The sequence below is a fragment of the Protopterus annectens genome, chromosome 10.part0 (genome assembly GCF_019279795.1).
Source record: "Protopterus annectens isolate FY-2018-M chromosome 10.part0, PAN1.0, whole genome shotgun sequence".
NCBI classification, from domain to species: Eukaryota; Metazoa; Chordata; order Ceratodontiformes; family Protopteridae; genus Protopterus; species Protopterus annectens.
This window is the reverse complement of record NC_056744.1, coordinates 543,595,331-543,613,779: the sequence shown is the minus strand read 5'-3', so window position 1 is coordinate 543,613,779 and position 18,449 is coordinate 543,595,331. Positions and strand designations below refer to the sequence as shown.

The 18,449-nt window shown below is 38.9% G+C and overlaps 1 protein-coding gene across 1 annotated transcript in view; it reads left to right on the top strand.

Annotated features, from left to right (window-relative positions):
- LOC122813214 (4-trimethylaminobutyraldehyde dehydrogenase-like) overlaps positions 1 to 18,449 on the top strand; it is a 958,904-nt gene that overhangs the window by 595,965 nt on the left and 344,490 nt on the right. Inside the window, exon 8 of the mRNA XM_044085400.1 lies at positions 5,298 to 5,385. Within this exon, the coding sequence (XP_043941335.1) occupies positions 5,298 to 5,385 (88 nt within the window). The remainder of the gene's footprint in view (positions 1 to 5,297; positions 5,386 to 18,449) is intronic.

Sequence of the window (18,449 nt, the reverse complement as noted above, 5' to 3'; positions counted from 1 at the left end):
CTCCACCTGGGTTTCATTTAATCTGCCATCCATGTCATTTAGTGATTCCTGTGTAGATGTGATTTGATCTGAATGTTTTTTTTAATATTTCATTCAATAAATCAGTTTCTGTCATTTTCTTGTTTTATAGCATCAGTTTTGTTCTCCAGTTTGACTGTTGTGATTGATACTGGCAGCAAGAGTGTGTAGTTCTTTCTTCATTCCATTTTCCTGTGAGGAAGCTTTAAGGTGAATATTGACTGCACTTATTTGGATGAACTTCTAACAGGATTAAATGAATAGAAAGTCTTTAAAACTTTCTTTTCTTGCTGAAATTTCTTCACCTTCTATTTTTTATTATAAAAGGTATTGATTTAAAGAATTTTTTTTTAAATTAAAAAATCCTGTCAAAAAATGAACAGAGGCAGAGCAGAATTTTATGCTAACTGCTTGGCATCCTGACCACACCCCCTTATCATTAATTCCTGACAACCCTTCTCCTTTATACTATACAGTATATGCTAGCTCCCTTAATATTTCCCATTTTAGTTTCACAGCTCTTTTGTATTATTGTAATAAAGATCTTGCGATCATTATTATTTAATACTATTGTCTCCATTTTTTTAATTATCTTCTATATTCCTTCTTCCGTATGAATTTAAGTATTCTATTACATAATTATTTATACAGAAAGCCTTCATTTAACCATTCATTCAAAGTCTTGAATTTTTTCCAGTCCCTTACATTTTTATGCATTTCATACTCTATTCCATTTGATCCTGCAGCCACATTTATATTTACTTGTTCTAACCCGGTTCATGACCCAGAGACTGCCCATGCTATGAAGCAGACTTCCCATGCGTGTCAGGCAGAGCACCTCGCTGACCCTCTTCAGGGGAGATCTTGATGAGTGGATGGGAAACAGAAAATTCACCCTGGGGATAACTCCAGTGGCTCTACTCGACAGAGGCACTGGGAACTAAGGTCGGGTGTCACTATGCCAGGGTAATCCTATGGATAGGCTTGTAAAGGCCCCAGGGCCATTAGCCTAGTACACACCTATGAACCTAATACTTTTCTAGCTCATTTAAAGAAATCTCCTTTTTCAATATCTATTCTCTGTTTCTGTTAGCTTTTTTACTTTCCACATTTTTCACTATCTTCTTTTTTCTTTAAACATTTTGTGTACATATTTTACTAAACTATTCATAATCTTTTCCTGAATTCTTTGCTTCTCCTTTTACATTTTATTTCTCTCATTACACTACAAACTTCCTTTACTAATCTGCTCAAGTAACTTGATGCTACTCATTTTCCTTGTAGAAAGTATATTTGCTTATCATAGTCGGCCTTAGGTATGGGCCAACTAAGCGGCCGCCTAGGGTGCTGCTTTAGTGGGGGAACTTTACCAGTATTTATTTGGTGTAGGTAGACCAGGATGGGGGCACTGGGTGGTGTGGTGGGGGTGCCGTTGTGCCGTCTGCCTAGGGCACCAGTTGACCTAAGGCCACTCCTTTTGCTTATATAACAATTCTTGTATTTTATTGATTTATTTCATATGTCTTTTTCTTTGTTAAAGTATTTTTTATCATTGTGTTCTAAGTCTTCCAATACATGGTTATATGTTATTTTATATTTTTCTTTCTCTACTTTTCTCACATCATATTGCCACTGTAAAAAAAAAAAACTTTTTTTCTATTTTCCTTAAATATCACACACCATTCAGACCAGTTTTTGTAGTAATATGATCTTTTCATAACTGTATTACCAATCTCTTTCATTTTATATTCCATGCTTTCTTGTTTATCCTTTATTCCTTTTCCTATTTTTATATATTTCTTGTTTTCTTTTATCTCTAACCATATTGCAAGATCAGAAAATTCTATTGCAACTACCCCTTTCTCCTATACCTAAATCTGCTGATACTATAAAATCTATTTTAGTTCTGTACATACCCCTTTTGAAAGTCCATGATTTTTTTTGTTCCAAAGTGTTAACTTACCATATCTTATAACTTCTAACATTTTTCTTATATTGTTTCCTTTCTTTTTACGCTCGCCTCTTAAATCAGTTAGTCTCCCATTGTTATAATATTCATATTCACCACTAGATAGTCTAAAATCTGATTAAATAAGCTTTCCCTTTCTTTACAGTTAGTATAGGCATACAATGTTATAATTCTAAAGACTTGTTCTTTCCATTTTAAATCTACAATTGTTAATCTTCCCATTTTTTGTTAGTTACAGCTAATATCTTTACTGTATTTCTGCAGAATATGGCTAATCTACAATACCTCTCATTTCCCATATTCCAGATCATTTCCTCCCTTCAGTTTCTCTGTTTGTAATCTTTCTTCATTTGTTAAAAATCTTGTCTTCTAGTATAATTACATCTGCATTGCATTTATTACACCACTCCAAAATTCCTATTTCTTCTTCCTGTATTCTTAATACTATTCACATTTACAGAAAGCACTCTAAAATTTTCATTTTCCCTTTTCCTTAGATTCATAGTTTCATAAATTCATAGCTAACTACAAGGCTAGCTTTCTTAATGGGCCATTCTAAGCCTAACCAATTTTGCTTCCCAAAGGTGAGAATCAGACTTTACCTTATATCTGGGAGTCAAACACCTAAACCATTATATAGAACCCCAGTCTTTAACTGTATATATATTCATTTTCATCCATTTCTTTTTTTTTTTGTATTTATCCCTTTAAATTTTCTTTTTCTGTCTTTTACACTTTTACCAATAGAATTCTTTTTTTAAGCCGCGATGGTGCAGCGGTAGCATTGTCGCCTCACAGCAAGAGGTTCTCCCGTTCGATTCTTGGCTGGAGCACCTTCTGTGTGGAGTCTACATGTCCTCCCTGCGGTCGAGTGGCGTTCAAAAGACATGCGTAGAATGGGCGTGCCTTTGATTCAGGTTGGGTGTCGAGCTGGCACCTCGGCACAGTAAAAAATCTACTGCCAATCATTAGCGGACCGGAGTTCCGCTGTGGTGACCTCTAACCGGGAGAAACCGAAAGAAGAACAGCAACCAATAGAATTCTTTTTTACCCTTTACTTCCTTCCAGTTTGTTGTGTTCATCACTTATTTCAGAACCTTCTTCTACACCCTCATTATTTTTTTTCATTCAGTTTTTTCTTCTGTTTCTATTGCTTCTAAAATTTCTTCTTTTTTGTTAATTTTCTTTCTTTCTTTGTCCTTACTGCTATTTTCATTTTTGCAAACCATCCATAAATGTCCAAGTTTGTTACATTTATAACTTTTCTGTTTAGAATTTTTGCATCATGTCCCATTTATCCACACATATAACATTTTCGTTTGTCACAAATATCCTCCTTTTCCACAAAATGTTTTGGGTTGTCCCCAGTATTATTCAACACCCCTGTCCCCCAACATATTTATTATGCTTGTTATATACATAATTTTTTATCCTTCTATTTTAATACAGTATTAGTCACAGCCACCAATCCACAAACCCCTTTTGTCATAAACACTTGCAATGCCCATTACTTCTTTACATAAAGGTTTCAAATATCCTTTCAAAGTCTCTTCCCACCTCTGTTTGGAATTGTACATGAGTCTTCTTTTTGTTTCCCTGTTAAATGCTTTTATCGCACAAAGATTCCATGGGTAATGGTCTTTCTTTTTTTCATATTCTCCAAGAAAATTTTCCTTTGAAAAAATAGTTTCAAATATAATGTCACAAAATGTCTCTTTGTTAATAAGAATACATGCTCTTACCTCATGTGCTTTTATACACAGAGAAGCTTTTAAATTGCCCTATACTTCGTATCTGTCCATTCTTTGTCTTTTATTTACTTTGAATCCTTACAAAGTACTTCTGTTTTTCATTTTCTTCTGCCTTCTTCTCAGCTGCTCCACCTTTGCCTTCTTTTACTTTCTCTACATGTTTTCTTTTCCATCCACCTACTGTTCTTCAGCTTTGTCTCTCCATCCTCCTCTATTTTCTCCATAATGTCTCCCCAGAAAACATCTCCTTCATTTTCTGGCTCACTCTGCACCTCCATTTCTTTAAGTAAATCATCCTGCAACCCTCCTAACTGGAGGGTTGTAATTATACATCCATCATTTGCTGAGTCATCTCCATCAAACCAGTTTTCTTTGAAACAGTTCCTCAGAATCCTGTATACGTTATTTGCTCCCAATGGAACAGAAACAGAAGTGCTCCTCCAAAATGGGTCCCACTCACAACAATGACAAGTGGGGTGGGGTGTGGGGGGGTTCCCCGATACCCTGGCCAAATTATCTGTAGTAGTATAAATGACACCTTAGGTCTTCCCTGAAAAGAGCCCTCTACTCTAATGGGACTAACCTAGTCAACAAATAAAATCAGTTGATTGAATAAATAAGTAAATAATGGTCATTTCATTGTTCTCACACACTGTGCAAACCATATACAGCCTCATGCATGCTTGTTGTCACAATTTTAAAAGTATTCTAAAAATAATTACAGCTGAATAGAAGTGGCATCCTTGAACAGAGAGTGCAAGTCAGCAAGTAATCATACAGTATTTGTTGGGAGGGTGGCCTAATGGTTAAGGTGTTTGCCTTACAAACACAAGGTGCATGGTTTGAGTCTCACAAGGGATAATTGGCTAGACTTAAAATGGCTCACAAGGGCAGTTAGCTTAGTACTAATCTATGAATCTATGAAAAATGTTATTCTGTATGCTTCTTTGTGCTTACACCTGTGTCCATGCATAGCAGCTGTCCTTCCTTTGCTTTCATTCTCTGGCAGTAGTCACCTGCTGCATTCTGAATCATTGGGAAAGAGCTGCTCACTGCTATTTGTAACAGCCTAAGTGACCCCGTATGTATATAGCACATTTCCTCACCCTTAAATGGTAGGAGGACATGTAATAAGGCATATTTGCCTTATTCTGTAATGGGGCTTTCATTTAAATGCTAGACTATTTAGAGATTAGCCCAGCTGAGTAAGCAGACTTTGAACTTGATACTTACACTACAGAATGTAAGCATTTTTTTTTTAAAGTTTATATTTGGAGGGCTTTAGCCTACCAACCAGTACCACATGCCACCAGTGACTGTATTTACAGGTCTAAGGAAGTCCATATGTGCCAACCAAATCATTCTCTTTGCAGGGTGTCTTTACTTATAAGGTATACAATCCATGATTATCTTATGTCAACAAGATTTTTTTCTTCATAATTCTGTAAACAGTAAGACTGCTTTCTTACTATTCATATATTCCTGCAGTACTACTTTTGCTGATTTATTTATTTAACCAAGTACATTGTAGCATTTATGTATATTTTTTGTTATTACAGGGGGCTACAGTCTTGTGTGGTGGAGAGCAGTATATACCTGAAGACCCCAAACTGAAAGAAGGATATTTCATGACACCCTGCATACTAGGTATACTAAGAAAATGAACTATTTTTTTATACTTCACAAGTATCTGTTTTGAAACAAAGTTCAACTATCCTAGCTTAAACTGCCAATTTTAGAATATTGGTGTGGCATCCAGAAGGTTGTGAAGGTTTAGTGCTACATAATAATGATGATGATGAAGGTCAAGATAGGGTGACATACACTGAAGGGTTCGGCAGTCCTATATATTTTAGAATTCTGTATGATCAAAATTATGAGCCCTTTAAAGCTTTACAGATGGGCTTTAACTTCAGCTGTATGTATTGAGTGAGGGTGGCTCTGGGGCAGGAATGGGAATGAACTTTGTGTCTGTGCATTCATTGTGTCCATTCTGTATAGAGTGTATTAAAGCATTGCATTGACTTCACTTCATTGTTGAATGCCAACACTAATTTTAAATTAGGGATTTGAAAACATTTTTATTGAACATCATTGCATGTCCTTCCATATTACTGTTGCAGTATTCTTAATATAAGGGATCTCCTGCCACGGGTAGCCCAACGTCTGGTCAGCATACCAAAGTCTTTGGAATTTATAGACGTTGTACATCACACTTATGTTCCCTGTGCAAAGTGTGGGGCATAAAGGCGATATACGTATGTATGTGTCTACTTTTCTTTGTCGAAAGCTCATTTTTTCAAAAAAGAAAAGTACAACCCCATTTGGGTAAAAGTGCACTTAAACGACATGCACTTTTGCGAGTACCAGTACACCGAACCGGTAATATAAACAAAAAACAAAAAAAAAACACTACAAAGGCAGTTTTGCAGGGATCAAGCCCCCACACCCCTGCTGCATTATATATACTAACTCCAAGATCGCACTACACTGGGGAAACTAGTATATTCCCTTGTCCCCACTGTAGCATGCTTTGGTGCTGCAGTCTTTTTTTTTTTTTTTTTTGTTGGTTTGTTACCAGTTCAGTGAAACCAGTATTTGCGAAAGTGCACTTTCATTTAAGTGCACTTTTGCGTAAATGGGGTCGTACTTTTCTTTTTCGAAAGAATGAGCTTTTGACAAAGAAAAGTAGACCCGTAGGTACATGCCTCCGAATATTTTGCCACCAGTGTGTACACTGTTGCTGATCGGCAGTCCGAATGCTGCTGCTTCTGTGCTGGTCCAGGACCTATCACTGTCTTCATAGACAGTACCACAGTGATGTGGTATATCAACAAGCGGGGGGGGGGGCATGGTCCTACCTTCTATGATCGGCAGTCCGAATGCTGCTGCTTCTGTGCTGGTCCAGGACCTATCACTGTCTTCATAGACAGTACCACAGTGATGTGGTATATCAACAAGCAGGGGGGGGGGGCATGGTCCTACCTTCTATGGGATCTAGATGTCCAGTATCGAGTAACTCTTCAGGCGGTCTACATTCCTTCAGAGCAAAACATATTGGCAGATGCCTTGAGCAGGTTCAGTACACAGGCTCGCAAATAGATGCTTCACAGAGATTTTTCTGGCCATTGGTGAGGTACTCCACAGGTAGATCTTGCCTCCCCTCTAAACAGACATCTTCCTATTTTTCTGGGTCAGAGTCCCAAGCCCTCTGGCCTGGAAGGTGAATGTACTATTTTTTCCTTGGAAGGGGATGCTTCTCTACACCTTCCCTCCCCTTCCTTTGATTCCAAGGATCCAGTTCAAAATCAAGCAAGACTCCTAAAATCTTGCTAGTGACCCCCTTTTGGCTTAGACAGCATTGGTTTCAGCTTCTTCACTTAGCCAGAGGCAGTCACCACAAATGATGTCACAAGGTGGACCTTCTCACACAAGATAAGTTGGCTCTGGTCCAGCCTCACTTGTCCACTCTTCAGCTGACGCTGTGGGTAATAGGATTTGGATTCCTTGTAGGCACCTCTTTTCTGAGTATGTGCTAAGGGTCAGCAGGAGGCCAGAAAATACACTACCAGGAAGTCATATTTATCCAAATGGAAGAGTGTTTCTGTCTGGTGCCTTTCACATAACCAGGATCCTTTTTTATTGGGGATCCCTTTAGTTCTCTGTTATCAGTGTGAATTTGCTCCATCCTTGGGATATCATATTTTTCAGTTAAAGGCTCACCTTTTAGCTGTTTCTTCTTGTCTGCACTTGACTTCTCCTCTTGCCCCTAGCTTTAAGACCAAACAATTTCTTAAAGGCGTCCTATATATCGGGCATCCCAGGAAGCCTTATCCACCTTCCTGGAACCTCAGTATTGTCTTTGAAAATGGACTCTGGCTTTTTTTGAGCATGCAGCTTCAGCTTCCTTGAAACACTGTACTTTGAAGACTTTTCTTTTGGCCCTTACTTCAGCTAAAAGAGTCTCTGAACTCCAGACTGTTATGGCTGTTACTTCTTTCTTGTTTTTTTACAGGGACAAGGGTGTCTGTTCGTACTAATCCTTCTTTTATGCCCAAGGTGGTTAATGTGTTGCCTCTTAATCAGTCTGTTAATTTGCTCTCCTTTTTTCTTCTCCACTGTCTGCTAGTGAGAATGTTCTTTACACCTTGGATTTGCATATCCAGCTCCGATATTATTTGGATAAGACTAAAGCCATTCACAAATCTGAGCAACTTTTTGATTCCTTTCATCTGAGATGCCCGAGTTTGGCTTTTAAGCAAACCATATCCTTCTGGATCTCTAAAGCTATTTTTGTTAGTCCTTTCATGATAAATGTCTTTCTACCTCTGTAAAGGCTCATTGTACTAGAACTGTTGCCTTATCTGGTGCTTTTTTTCAAAGGATTTGGTACCAGTTCCATCCTTGAGGCTGCTACTTGGACTTCTCTCCGTACCTTCACTGAGCATTATACACTGGATGTTGTTTCCAGGGCAAGAGCTGGCTTTGCCAGAGGTATTCTGCTGGGGGGTTTAGAGTGATGTTCTGTGCCTTCCTCCTTCTAAGTTTCCTGTTGAACTTTTGCACTCTCCCTTATGTTAAGAATACTGCAACAATGGTACAGAAGGACATAGTATAGTTGTGTAAAATCTTACCATAAGAGAAGATGTCCTCTTTACTGTTGCAGTATTCACATCCTCCCTCTTCCCCCTTTTGCTCTGCCCTATCATTCCTTCTTTCCTGGCCAGTGATTCTTTTGTCTGTGTTCTTCTGGATGCACATGTTCCTCCTGGGGTCCGTAGGGGTATTCTGTTCCTCCTGGAGATTTTCAGTTATGAGGTACGTATGTTCGTACATCACCTTTATGCCCTGCACCTTGCATGGGGAGCGTAAGTATGACATACAATACCTAAAATTCGAAAGACTTTGGTATACTGGCTGGACATTGGGATATCCTTGGCAGGAGATCCCTTATGTTAAGAATACTGCAACAGTGAAGAGAATGACATCTACTCTCTTATGGTAAGATTTTACACAACTGTGCTTTCTTTTCAGTTATTTGAAATTCATAAAGGAAGCACAGTTATGCAGAAACTGATTATTCATATCAATACCTGAACATTTCCTTATTAAGCAGTAAAGCATTTTTAGGCAGATTTGGCTTCTGAGGTCTTCTTAGGTGAGACTTACAGCTGAGATATCCTGTCATACTACTTGTGTTGGCTATTTTATTGTGAAGCATATACACTTGGGGCATGCATGCCTTCTGTTGGTGTATCAAGGTATCACTTGGCAGATTGGGGAGCATTCCTATATCCTGCATGCACCAGTTTACCTTTCTACTGTTTGCACATTTCAAATCTTGAACCTGATAAATGCTACAGTAAAGTTTCCATGTTCAACATGGAGGAAATGCAAGTTGTTGAAATGTTTATGGTTTCCTTATCTTGAGTTGACACACATCAGGATCACCTTTACTGTCTGAAAAAGAGTGTGAAGTAAAGCTCTATCATAAGTGCCAGATTTTAACCTGTCTGCCTGAAGATACAGGTCCATTCCTGGCTTAGCTTATATTCTGCCAAATGGTGGTATGGAGAACATCCAGTGCAGAGATTGATAAGGATATCATGCCTAGTCCCATGCCAGCTGGAGCACTGTGAAAAGGGAAAAGATGCACAGGCCAGACATTGGTCACACTCTTCTAGAGGTCTGTCCTGTCATATGGCTTTGCTAGTCTTGGCAGATGGTAGGTGTCTAAGAAAGATGTACCCAGAGCAGCCACCTAGGAATTTTTCCTGAGGCAGTAACACCAGTGTTTTTCCTGATTGAGCAGGCAAAGCTTAAGTGACCAGTTTGCACCCAGGAAGCAATCAATTTAATCCCCTGATAGGTGCTGCATTGGTCACATTTGGGACTGGGAGTAGTCCTTTTGGGTGTGGGAACACATTCTTGGGGAACAAGTGCTAATCCCATATCCTGGAACAAAAGTTTTGCTCTGCTTCTCACCTCTACTAGTACGCTTATCACGTAACGTCAGTGGGCTGAGGTTTAATGTCCATTGGTAGTTCATTACATATTTCACACACCATGCATTATCACATTTATCCTGGCAGTATGTTACAGGTGGATGTCCCTCTCCTTTTATTCCTGAAGAAGACCCTGAGGGTCAAGGTTGCCCCTATTTGCAAGAAGGTAAAGTTAAGATCCCCAATAGTTCCCCCTTAAATCATGAGACACTAACATCAATGACCATATCCATGTAGCGCTAAACATAGTAGTACCTTGTTACAAGGTATGACGATTGGTGAGAGATGGGTGATGGCTGCCAGCCTAGTCAAATAGAATTTGATATATAATTCTGGCATTTGTAAATAAATGTAAAATACAGGCATGTTTTTTGAGTGTAAAAGAATACTGTGAAATGTGGAACTGCAAAATATGACAACATTGCACTCTACTGGCCCAGTAAAGCATGTTGTGACCCTTTCATATTATAATTCGGCTCCAGTGCATCTGGATGAAGGTTTCATGCCCATTGTTTTAAGGCCAAGTATTATGACCAGAATTTACATGTGGAAGGTGCTTTATTGCTCTAGTTTGTGCTAGAGTGTATATGTGAAATGCCTTGTATTGTAAGTTTCTGAGCAGGTGTTAGATTGCTAAATAATGCAGTTTGTGGCCTGAGAACTCAGACCGGGTGTTAAGATGATGCAGTATGCATACTGGGAAAACCTAAGTGTCAGAAATGATGTAATTTGGGAGGGCCTTAGAGACATGTTTGTTAGTAATGTTTAAATACTATTTCTCACAAGAGACTGGAAGCATTTTGATCTTGGATATCTAACTCAGCATTCTGCCTAAGCTCACATGTAAGTTTCTAGCACTATGATTTCTCTCAGGAATTTGTAAACTTAGAGGAGAGTTAGACTAAGTATTTTTCTTTGAAATCAGGCCTGTACTACTGTATTATTTTACGTTTCTGTGTGATCTCTGAACTCTTAGATATCTGTGTGGTGTAGAAGTTTTGTCTTTTGTTTTAATTATTTATTATTAAATATTTTTAAAACCTTCTACCTGTGGCTGGTTTGTGTAGAGATAAGCTCTAGAGTACATTGCATATTTATAGAGGTTATTGTAATAGGCCACTCTAAAGTAAGCCTTGACTGTTAGTCATACTACCATTGGATTATAATATTGCACAGTAATAACTGGACAACCTTTTAAGGGCCTTTTAGTAGCTGATATTATTAGCTGGGTTGTGGCAGTAATTACTACCGTATGGTCTGGGTAAAGGGGCACAGCTGGAGAATCTGTGTCAGCCTTTCCCAGGAGTGTGTGTGTGTGTGTGTGTGTGTGTGTGTGTGTGTGTGTGTGTGTGTGTGTGTGTGTGTGTGTGTGTGTGTGTGTGTTGTCAGCTACTTGGCAGGGATACGAAGCACTGGTTGGACAGAGAGGGTACTGGAGGTTCTAGCTTGCCCAGCTAGGCTAAGACCTGGACCCTATAGCTGTGCCAGTGGGGAGTCTTATTGGGGACCTGGTGAGCAAAGGAGCAACCAGCCCCAGACTGACTGTGATCTCTGTGTGCACTTAAGGGAAGTTGTGCGTTACTGTGTGCATTAGTTATCCTTTTCTCTTCTATGAGACAAAACCTCCTTGGTGTTAGTGGTGAGGATTTAGGCTCCTTGATTGCTGGGCCAGGGCACGGTCATCACACAAGGCATCAGTGTAATTTTTCTATCCTGGTCCTACTTGCGCTTTTGTCAGCATTTGATACAGTGGATATTTCCATTCTGCTTGAACAAATGGAAAATTTATGACCTTATTTCAAGTGGTGTCCTAGACTTGTTTGCCTCCTACCTCTTTGGATGCAACCAGACAGTGGTATCTGGGGTAATCTGTTCTTCCTACTACCCTCTGGATTGTGGGATACTGCAGGACTGCATTCTTGGTACTCTTCTTTTCATTGTATGCATGTTGTTTACTTGTTCATGAGAGCTGTAGTGTTGTTGCTGTGCTGATGACATCCAGCTGTACTTATTGATGTCTTTCTATATCACTATTGCAGTATTCTTAACCTTTGGGATCTGCTGCCAAGGCTAGCCCAATGTCTGTCCAGTATACCAAAGCCTTTAGATCTTGTATGTGCCATATGTCTCACACATGCTCCCTGCACAGGAAGTAGGGCATAAAGGTGATGTACAGCAGTTACCAAGAACTTCTTTGCCACCAGTCCGAACACCATTATCACTAGTCAGTCTGATCGCCCTTTGCTGTGCTGAATACCTAGTCGTCAGATAAGTGCCGCATTGGGGTCTTTTTTTCTTTTTATTGTTCGTCTTGTTCTCCCTTGGTTACTTGAAGGTCATGTCATCCAGGAAGAGAAAATGTCAGAGTGGGAGGCAGATTCCCCACAGTTTTTTTTTTTTTTTTGGGTGCTCCTGATTTGTGCTTAGAGTCTTAGAAACCAGTTGTCTTCTCTGACCATCTGTCTCAAGAACCAGAGGCTTAATCAATTAACCCAGAGGTACTTCCATTAAGCAAGAAGGCAAAGAAATGTCCATCCTCCACCAAACATTTCTGTAGAAGCAGGTGCTAGCTCTGTAGGCTGCCTGGTGTCTACTTTGGATTTCTTTGCCACGACTCCATCTGAGGTTGGCATGGATCCTTCCTTTCACACTTCCTCTGAGGCTTTGCAGGCTTCTGCTCCAGAAGTTGAGGGGGAACTGTGGTTGATTGTCTCAGAGGACCATAGAGGGATTCCACAGATTCTGTAATTGAATTCCGTCAGGGTACAGAACCTCTGGTGTTGTTAGGGTTGATGTCACTACCATTAAAAAATACCAGAAGACTAAACATTCTTGTATATGTCCTAAAGACCATCAGAGGGAGTTGCAGGAGGTTAGCATCCATGGCTTTGGTGCTCTTCTGGTTGCAGGCATTGAAAGGGCTTAAGTCAGAGATTTATCTATATTGTAGCAGAGCTAAACATTCCTCAGTATCAGACATGTCAGTGTACAAAGTGGAACCAGGAGATCATAGTCTTGGCCACCTGGGTTAAGATGCAGTGGAAGGTTATCTATGTTTTCTGGATCTAATGGCCACAATGATTTTCATATGTGGCTTTTAGATGTAGATAAAAATGTCATTAGTGTCGCTGTTCACATTCTGAAAGTGAAGGTGTTAAACTTGCTTGCAGACTGAGCTACTTCTGTAGTCCTTTGCATAACTGATGATTTGACTCCTATGTTGTCAGATTCTTCTGAAAGTGGAGTACCCCAGTGATTGACCTGTTTAACACTAGGAAAATTTGGTTTTCCCTGTTCTGCTTTGTTCATCAGGGTGAAAAAATAAGCCAACATTGAATATATTCACCCTCTCCTGGCAAGAAACCTGTATCGCTTATCATTCCTACTGATTTCATGCCAATCACAATTCAGCTAAAGGAAGTAAGCCTGTCTGGCCTGCCATTTAAGTGCATTTGACTTTCTACCTTAATTCCAACTTTACTTTCCCAGTTACCCTTTCTGCACCTGTCAGATTCTGTCTTGAATTGCCTTCCTAGTGTGTAGTTTCAGGATCTCGAGTTCCTCAAACCTACAGGAAACTTCCTCCAGTACAAGCAATGTAAGTACCCCCACCAGCTGCAAGAGAAGCAAGGCTTTTCCTGGTTTGCATCCTTTATTTACACCTGCTTTCCAATTGGAATTTCAGAGATGATTGAAGCTGTCAGGAAGCCATTATCTGTTTTAAATCAAGGTAGGTTAACTGGACCCAAAAGCCCATTTTCAGCTGCAACCTCACTATATAAGACTTGAAATGAAAAACAGTTTTCTTATACAAAATGAGTCATGATTATGTAATACATAATAAGTAAATTATAATTAATCAGATATACATGAAGAGAAATAATCAAAAACAGTGCTCCGTTTCAGTCTTTTTAATAAAGGTAGACCATTTTTAAGAGCTGCAAGCATCAACTGTCCAGATTTTCGCAGCATTTCCAGATTTTTGCCTCTTATTTTTGGTCTGTTTCTCATAAAATTTGTGGTTTTTCTGGCAAATCATTGAGGATTGAAGTCGATAAATAGTACTAAATAATGACAAGTTTGAGTTTTAGACTTCATATCCTTCAGAACATATGTTCTTGTTCTTCTTTCGGCTTTTTCCCGGTTAGGGATTGCCACAGCGGAACTCCTGTCCGCTAATGATTGTCAGTAGATTTTTACGATGCCGAGGTGCCAGCTCGACGCCCAACCTTCAGCAAAGGTACGCCCATTCACTCATGTCTTTCAAACGCCACTTGACCATGGGGAGGACATGCAGACTCCACACAGAAGGCACGCCAGCCGAGAATCGAACGGGAGAACCTCTTGCTGTGATGCGACAACGCTACCGCTGCACCACTGCGGCTATCCTTCAGAACATATGTGTAATGATGCCAAATCTGTCATTCTGTCAACTAAGTTTATAGGAGCAATATTTAAAATCTGTCCCTATTTCTGGGCCTTGTCTCCCCATTTTTTCTGGCTTTGTCCAGATTTTTTGTGCTGTGAGTTTGAGAGGTACCGCTACAAGTAGATTTAAAAAGGTGGATGATCTAATAAGGCCCCTGAGTGAAACAGATTTCGTAATTTAAGTCACCAGTGGACAGATGCTTTTGTATTACATTCCAAGGAGTAGTTGGAAAAAGGATTGACTGGGTCTGTGACAAAGGAACTTCAGCACTTGGAGAATCTTTCATTTTTAAGAAACTTGCTAAGAAAAAGATTGTGATTAAGGTGAAAAACTAAAGAAAAATGGCAAGCAGCCTTTATATGATTGGTAAAGTTTTTGCTTTATTGCAAAATGGTACAGTGTTGCTCTGGATAAGATGAAGAATAACCATAAATCAAGATTATTACAGGCATTAGATACTGCAGTGTCCAGCAGAGGGAGCCCATTTATTGAATTGCAAATAGGTCGACATTTAGTTGTGCCAAACAGCTTGGTGTCAGTTTTCATTTTTATGTTTAATGATTGCCATAAAGAATCAAACCAAGAATTAATTGTTTTAAGGTAGATGTCAAGCAAATGCAGCACTTGTGTGGGTAGAGTAAGAAGGGGGATGTGCACATAACTATATAATCAGAGTAGTATATGGCAGGTAGGTTGGAAAATGTGATCTTGAACGAGTTAACACAGAGGGCCGAGGACAGAGTCTTGTGGAACTCCTAATTTAATGTACTGAGAGAATGCAAAAAAACTCTCACTTTAACATTGAGCAAATGCTTCATGGGATAATTATGTATCCATTTTAGGTAGGTAGCTGAGTGTGTGTATACATACTTTCCTAGCTTGGGTTGCACTGCATCAAAAAAACCTTAGTAACTCTATAAAGAAAGTTTTCTATTATCTATATTAGTACGCGGTTTAGGCAAAGAATGACAGTTGGTGATATACCCCTTTCTGAAACCATCTAATCGAGAAGTTCAAATTAACTACAAAGGAAAGTTGAGAGAAAGGCTCTTGTTAGGGAGTGGTATTAGTATGAATAACTTCTAAAAGTCTGAAATTGTGCCATAGGAAATAGATAATATAATGATTTGCTGGAGTTTCATTTCAAGTTTTAATAAATTTAAGAATGACTGTCTTAACCATCTGCTTCATCATTTGACAGGTTCAAGTCAGTTATTCACTTCCTGAACAGATGTATTTGATATGCTTCAGGATGGGGAATATCAATGTTGTTTTTTGTCTTTCGGCTTTTCCCGGTTAGGGGTTGCCACAGCGGATTCCGGTCCGCTAATGATTGGCAGTAGATTTTCACGAACGCTGAGGTGCCAGCTCAACGTTCAACCTTCAACGAAGGCACACCAATTTACGCATGTCTTTCGAATGCCCACCCAACCACAAGGAGGACATGCAGACTCCACACAGAAGGCACTCCCCGCACTCCAACTGAGAATCGAACGGGAGAACCTCTTGCTGTGAGGCAACAACTCTACCGCATGGGGAATGTCAATATGAAATGAAATTGTGAACTTTGTTGAAAGTTGAAAATACCATGCAAGCAGCTCTGATATAATAGATGTATCAGAGATAATTGAACTTTTTATGATCATTTGATGTGTCACTTCAGATACAGTTAGATATTTAACTGTGGCATCTTTCGACTGCTTCATTCTACCTACATGAAGCTCTTGCTATAACAATCCTCCGTGTGTACAGATATTGGACTCATTGCAATTTAAGTTGGTTGATTTTCCTTTTCACTTGCTACTAGTTTGTATCACTGTTCGCTTAAGAAAGTTTACTTTATGTAACACATAATGAATGTGTACTTTATTTTGTTCCATTTCTGACTATTTTCTAGGCTATGTGAAGGGTTAGATGTTCATCATTACATTGTTTCTGCAGAAGCCTAAGCCACATGGGACTTGCTGCCAAGGATTGGACCCCACTGTCTAGCTTCCAAAGCTTTAGGATACCTTCAGCACACACTAGCTATATGAGAAAACAGGGTAAATTCAGTGGGTAGGTTGCAAAAATTTTCAAACTTTCTTGCTACCGAAAAGCATGCTGCTGTGCAAACTTTAGGAGCTGACCAGCTAGTACTTCTTCAAGCCTGGGTAGACAAGTTCCCTTTTGGGGATTACCTTCTACAAATTAATATTCTGAAAGAGATTACTTTGTTTAGTCAGTTATTTTTGAACTAGATTAGTATGTATTAGTGGTTGCCACTAAACTGTTACCTCAGAATCTAATATGATCGATCCATCCCTTAGCAAAATGAAGTTATCTGTGGATTTTGGTCTTTTCTCCGACTCGTTTTTGCCTTAGTCATTGATGGGTGACTTCTCTGTAGCCATCTGTTATTTTGCATACTGCACATTTCTCTCTCTCTCTCTTGTCTCTGGTATGCCCCATGGGAGGACACCATGATCTAGGGGGGTAGGCTAGTCCTCTGTGGCTGCTCGGCTCCCTTATTTGCATAGGGGAGAACCTAAGAGAAGGTACTAGGAGTTGCTAACCTAAGAGAAGGCACTGGGAGTTGTTTTTGAGCTTATACACTCTGAGAGTCGTCTTTTTGGGTGGGAGTCCATCCTATTAGCCATTCTTTTAGGGTCTGGATATGGGGATTAAGGCATTCAGATTGTACTGGAAACAAAAAGAGATAGGAGTTCTGACAAATATGTCACTCATGTTTTTTGTTCTTTATGCAGCTGCTTCTACTGTGGACAGTCTTTTAAGATGACTTATTGGAGCCAACATTTAATTTGGTAGTCCATTATTTTCCCAAACTATGTTTTTAAATATATATGCAACACCCAGACCTGGTTATTCTAATGTTGCTTTCTAAGAGTTTATCTTGGAGTCTGAGAGACTAGATGTCTTTCAGAATTCTTAGATTTTCTTATAACTTGTCAAAAGTGAGACCTTATATAGTTCTCTGGGTTGACTGAGTTAAACTTTCCTCTGTTTAGATCCTGATAACGACAGGATAATGGTTTGATGGCGGGTTTCCTTCCTTCCTTTCTGTCCTCCTCTCACTGTATTCTTCAGCCATGAATCATACTGAGCTTCTCTTCATAGCAGTGTAGTTTCATAATGTAATGGTAGAAAGTCTGACTGAAAAACTTAGATCCACAATTGACCTGGGGTTAATACTATATGCCCTCTCAACTGTTTATCTCTTCCCAAGCAGGCATTAATGTGATGAAATGTACAAGTCTAGAGCTTATTTTTTTTTCTTTGCACCTTCATTTATTTTACAGTGTGTAGACTGAGATTGTTGTTACAGGCATAACTGGTTGTAGCTATTCTTATGTCTTGACAAGTGATTCTTTCTTGTCCACTCTTTATATGTATGTGTGTGTATATATATATATATATATATATATATATGTGTGTGTGTGTGTGTGTGTGTGTGTGTCTGTTTTTATATATATATATATATATATATATATATATATATATATGTATATATATATATATATATATGTGTGTGTGTGTATATATATATATATATATATATATATATATATATGTATATATCTCTATGGGTCTAATTTACATCAGCGAAAGCTGCCATCAAAACACATTTAATCAATACCACTTTAACGAATATGCACTTCATCGACTTTTCACATCCATGAATACCGGAACATGGAACACAATCTCTGGATACACCTAACCAACCTGCCAACTAACAGTAGAATAACCCAACTAGAACATCCCAAACATGTACATAAATAAAGAACTTGTACACTGCACAAAGACCATCTACTATGACACCTTCCCATAACTCTGAACAACTTTAAAGAAACAGGAGACCAACAAATAATGAACACACTGCAAAAACAAAATATCGCCATGTATGAAGGGGGGGCAAACCCCCCTGCACCCAACATGTGGGAGCCTCTGCCACCACACTGCCATAAGTTAAATATACCAGCTCCAAGACTGCACTACAGTGAAAGAAATTGCATATTTACAGGTAGGTTACTACTGCATGACTAACTACATGTCAGTAACCCATTGTTGATGGTCTGGGATTCGAGGATGTGTAAAGTCTAAGTTCAGCAAAGTGGTCGTGTTTCGATGATATCATCTTTCCCTATTGTGAAGTAGACCCATATATGTGTGTGTATGTGTGTGTGTGTATATATATATATCTATATATATATATCTATCTATATATATCTATCTATATATATCTATATATATCTATATATATATATATCTTTTTTTTA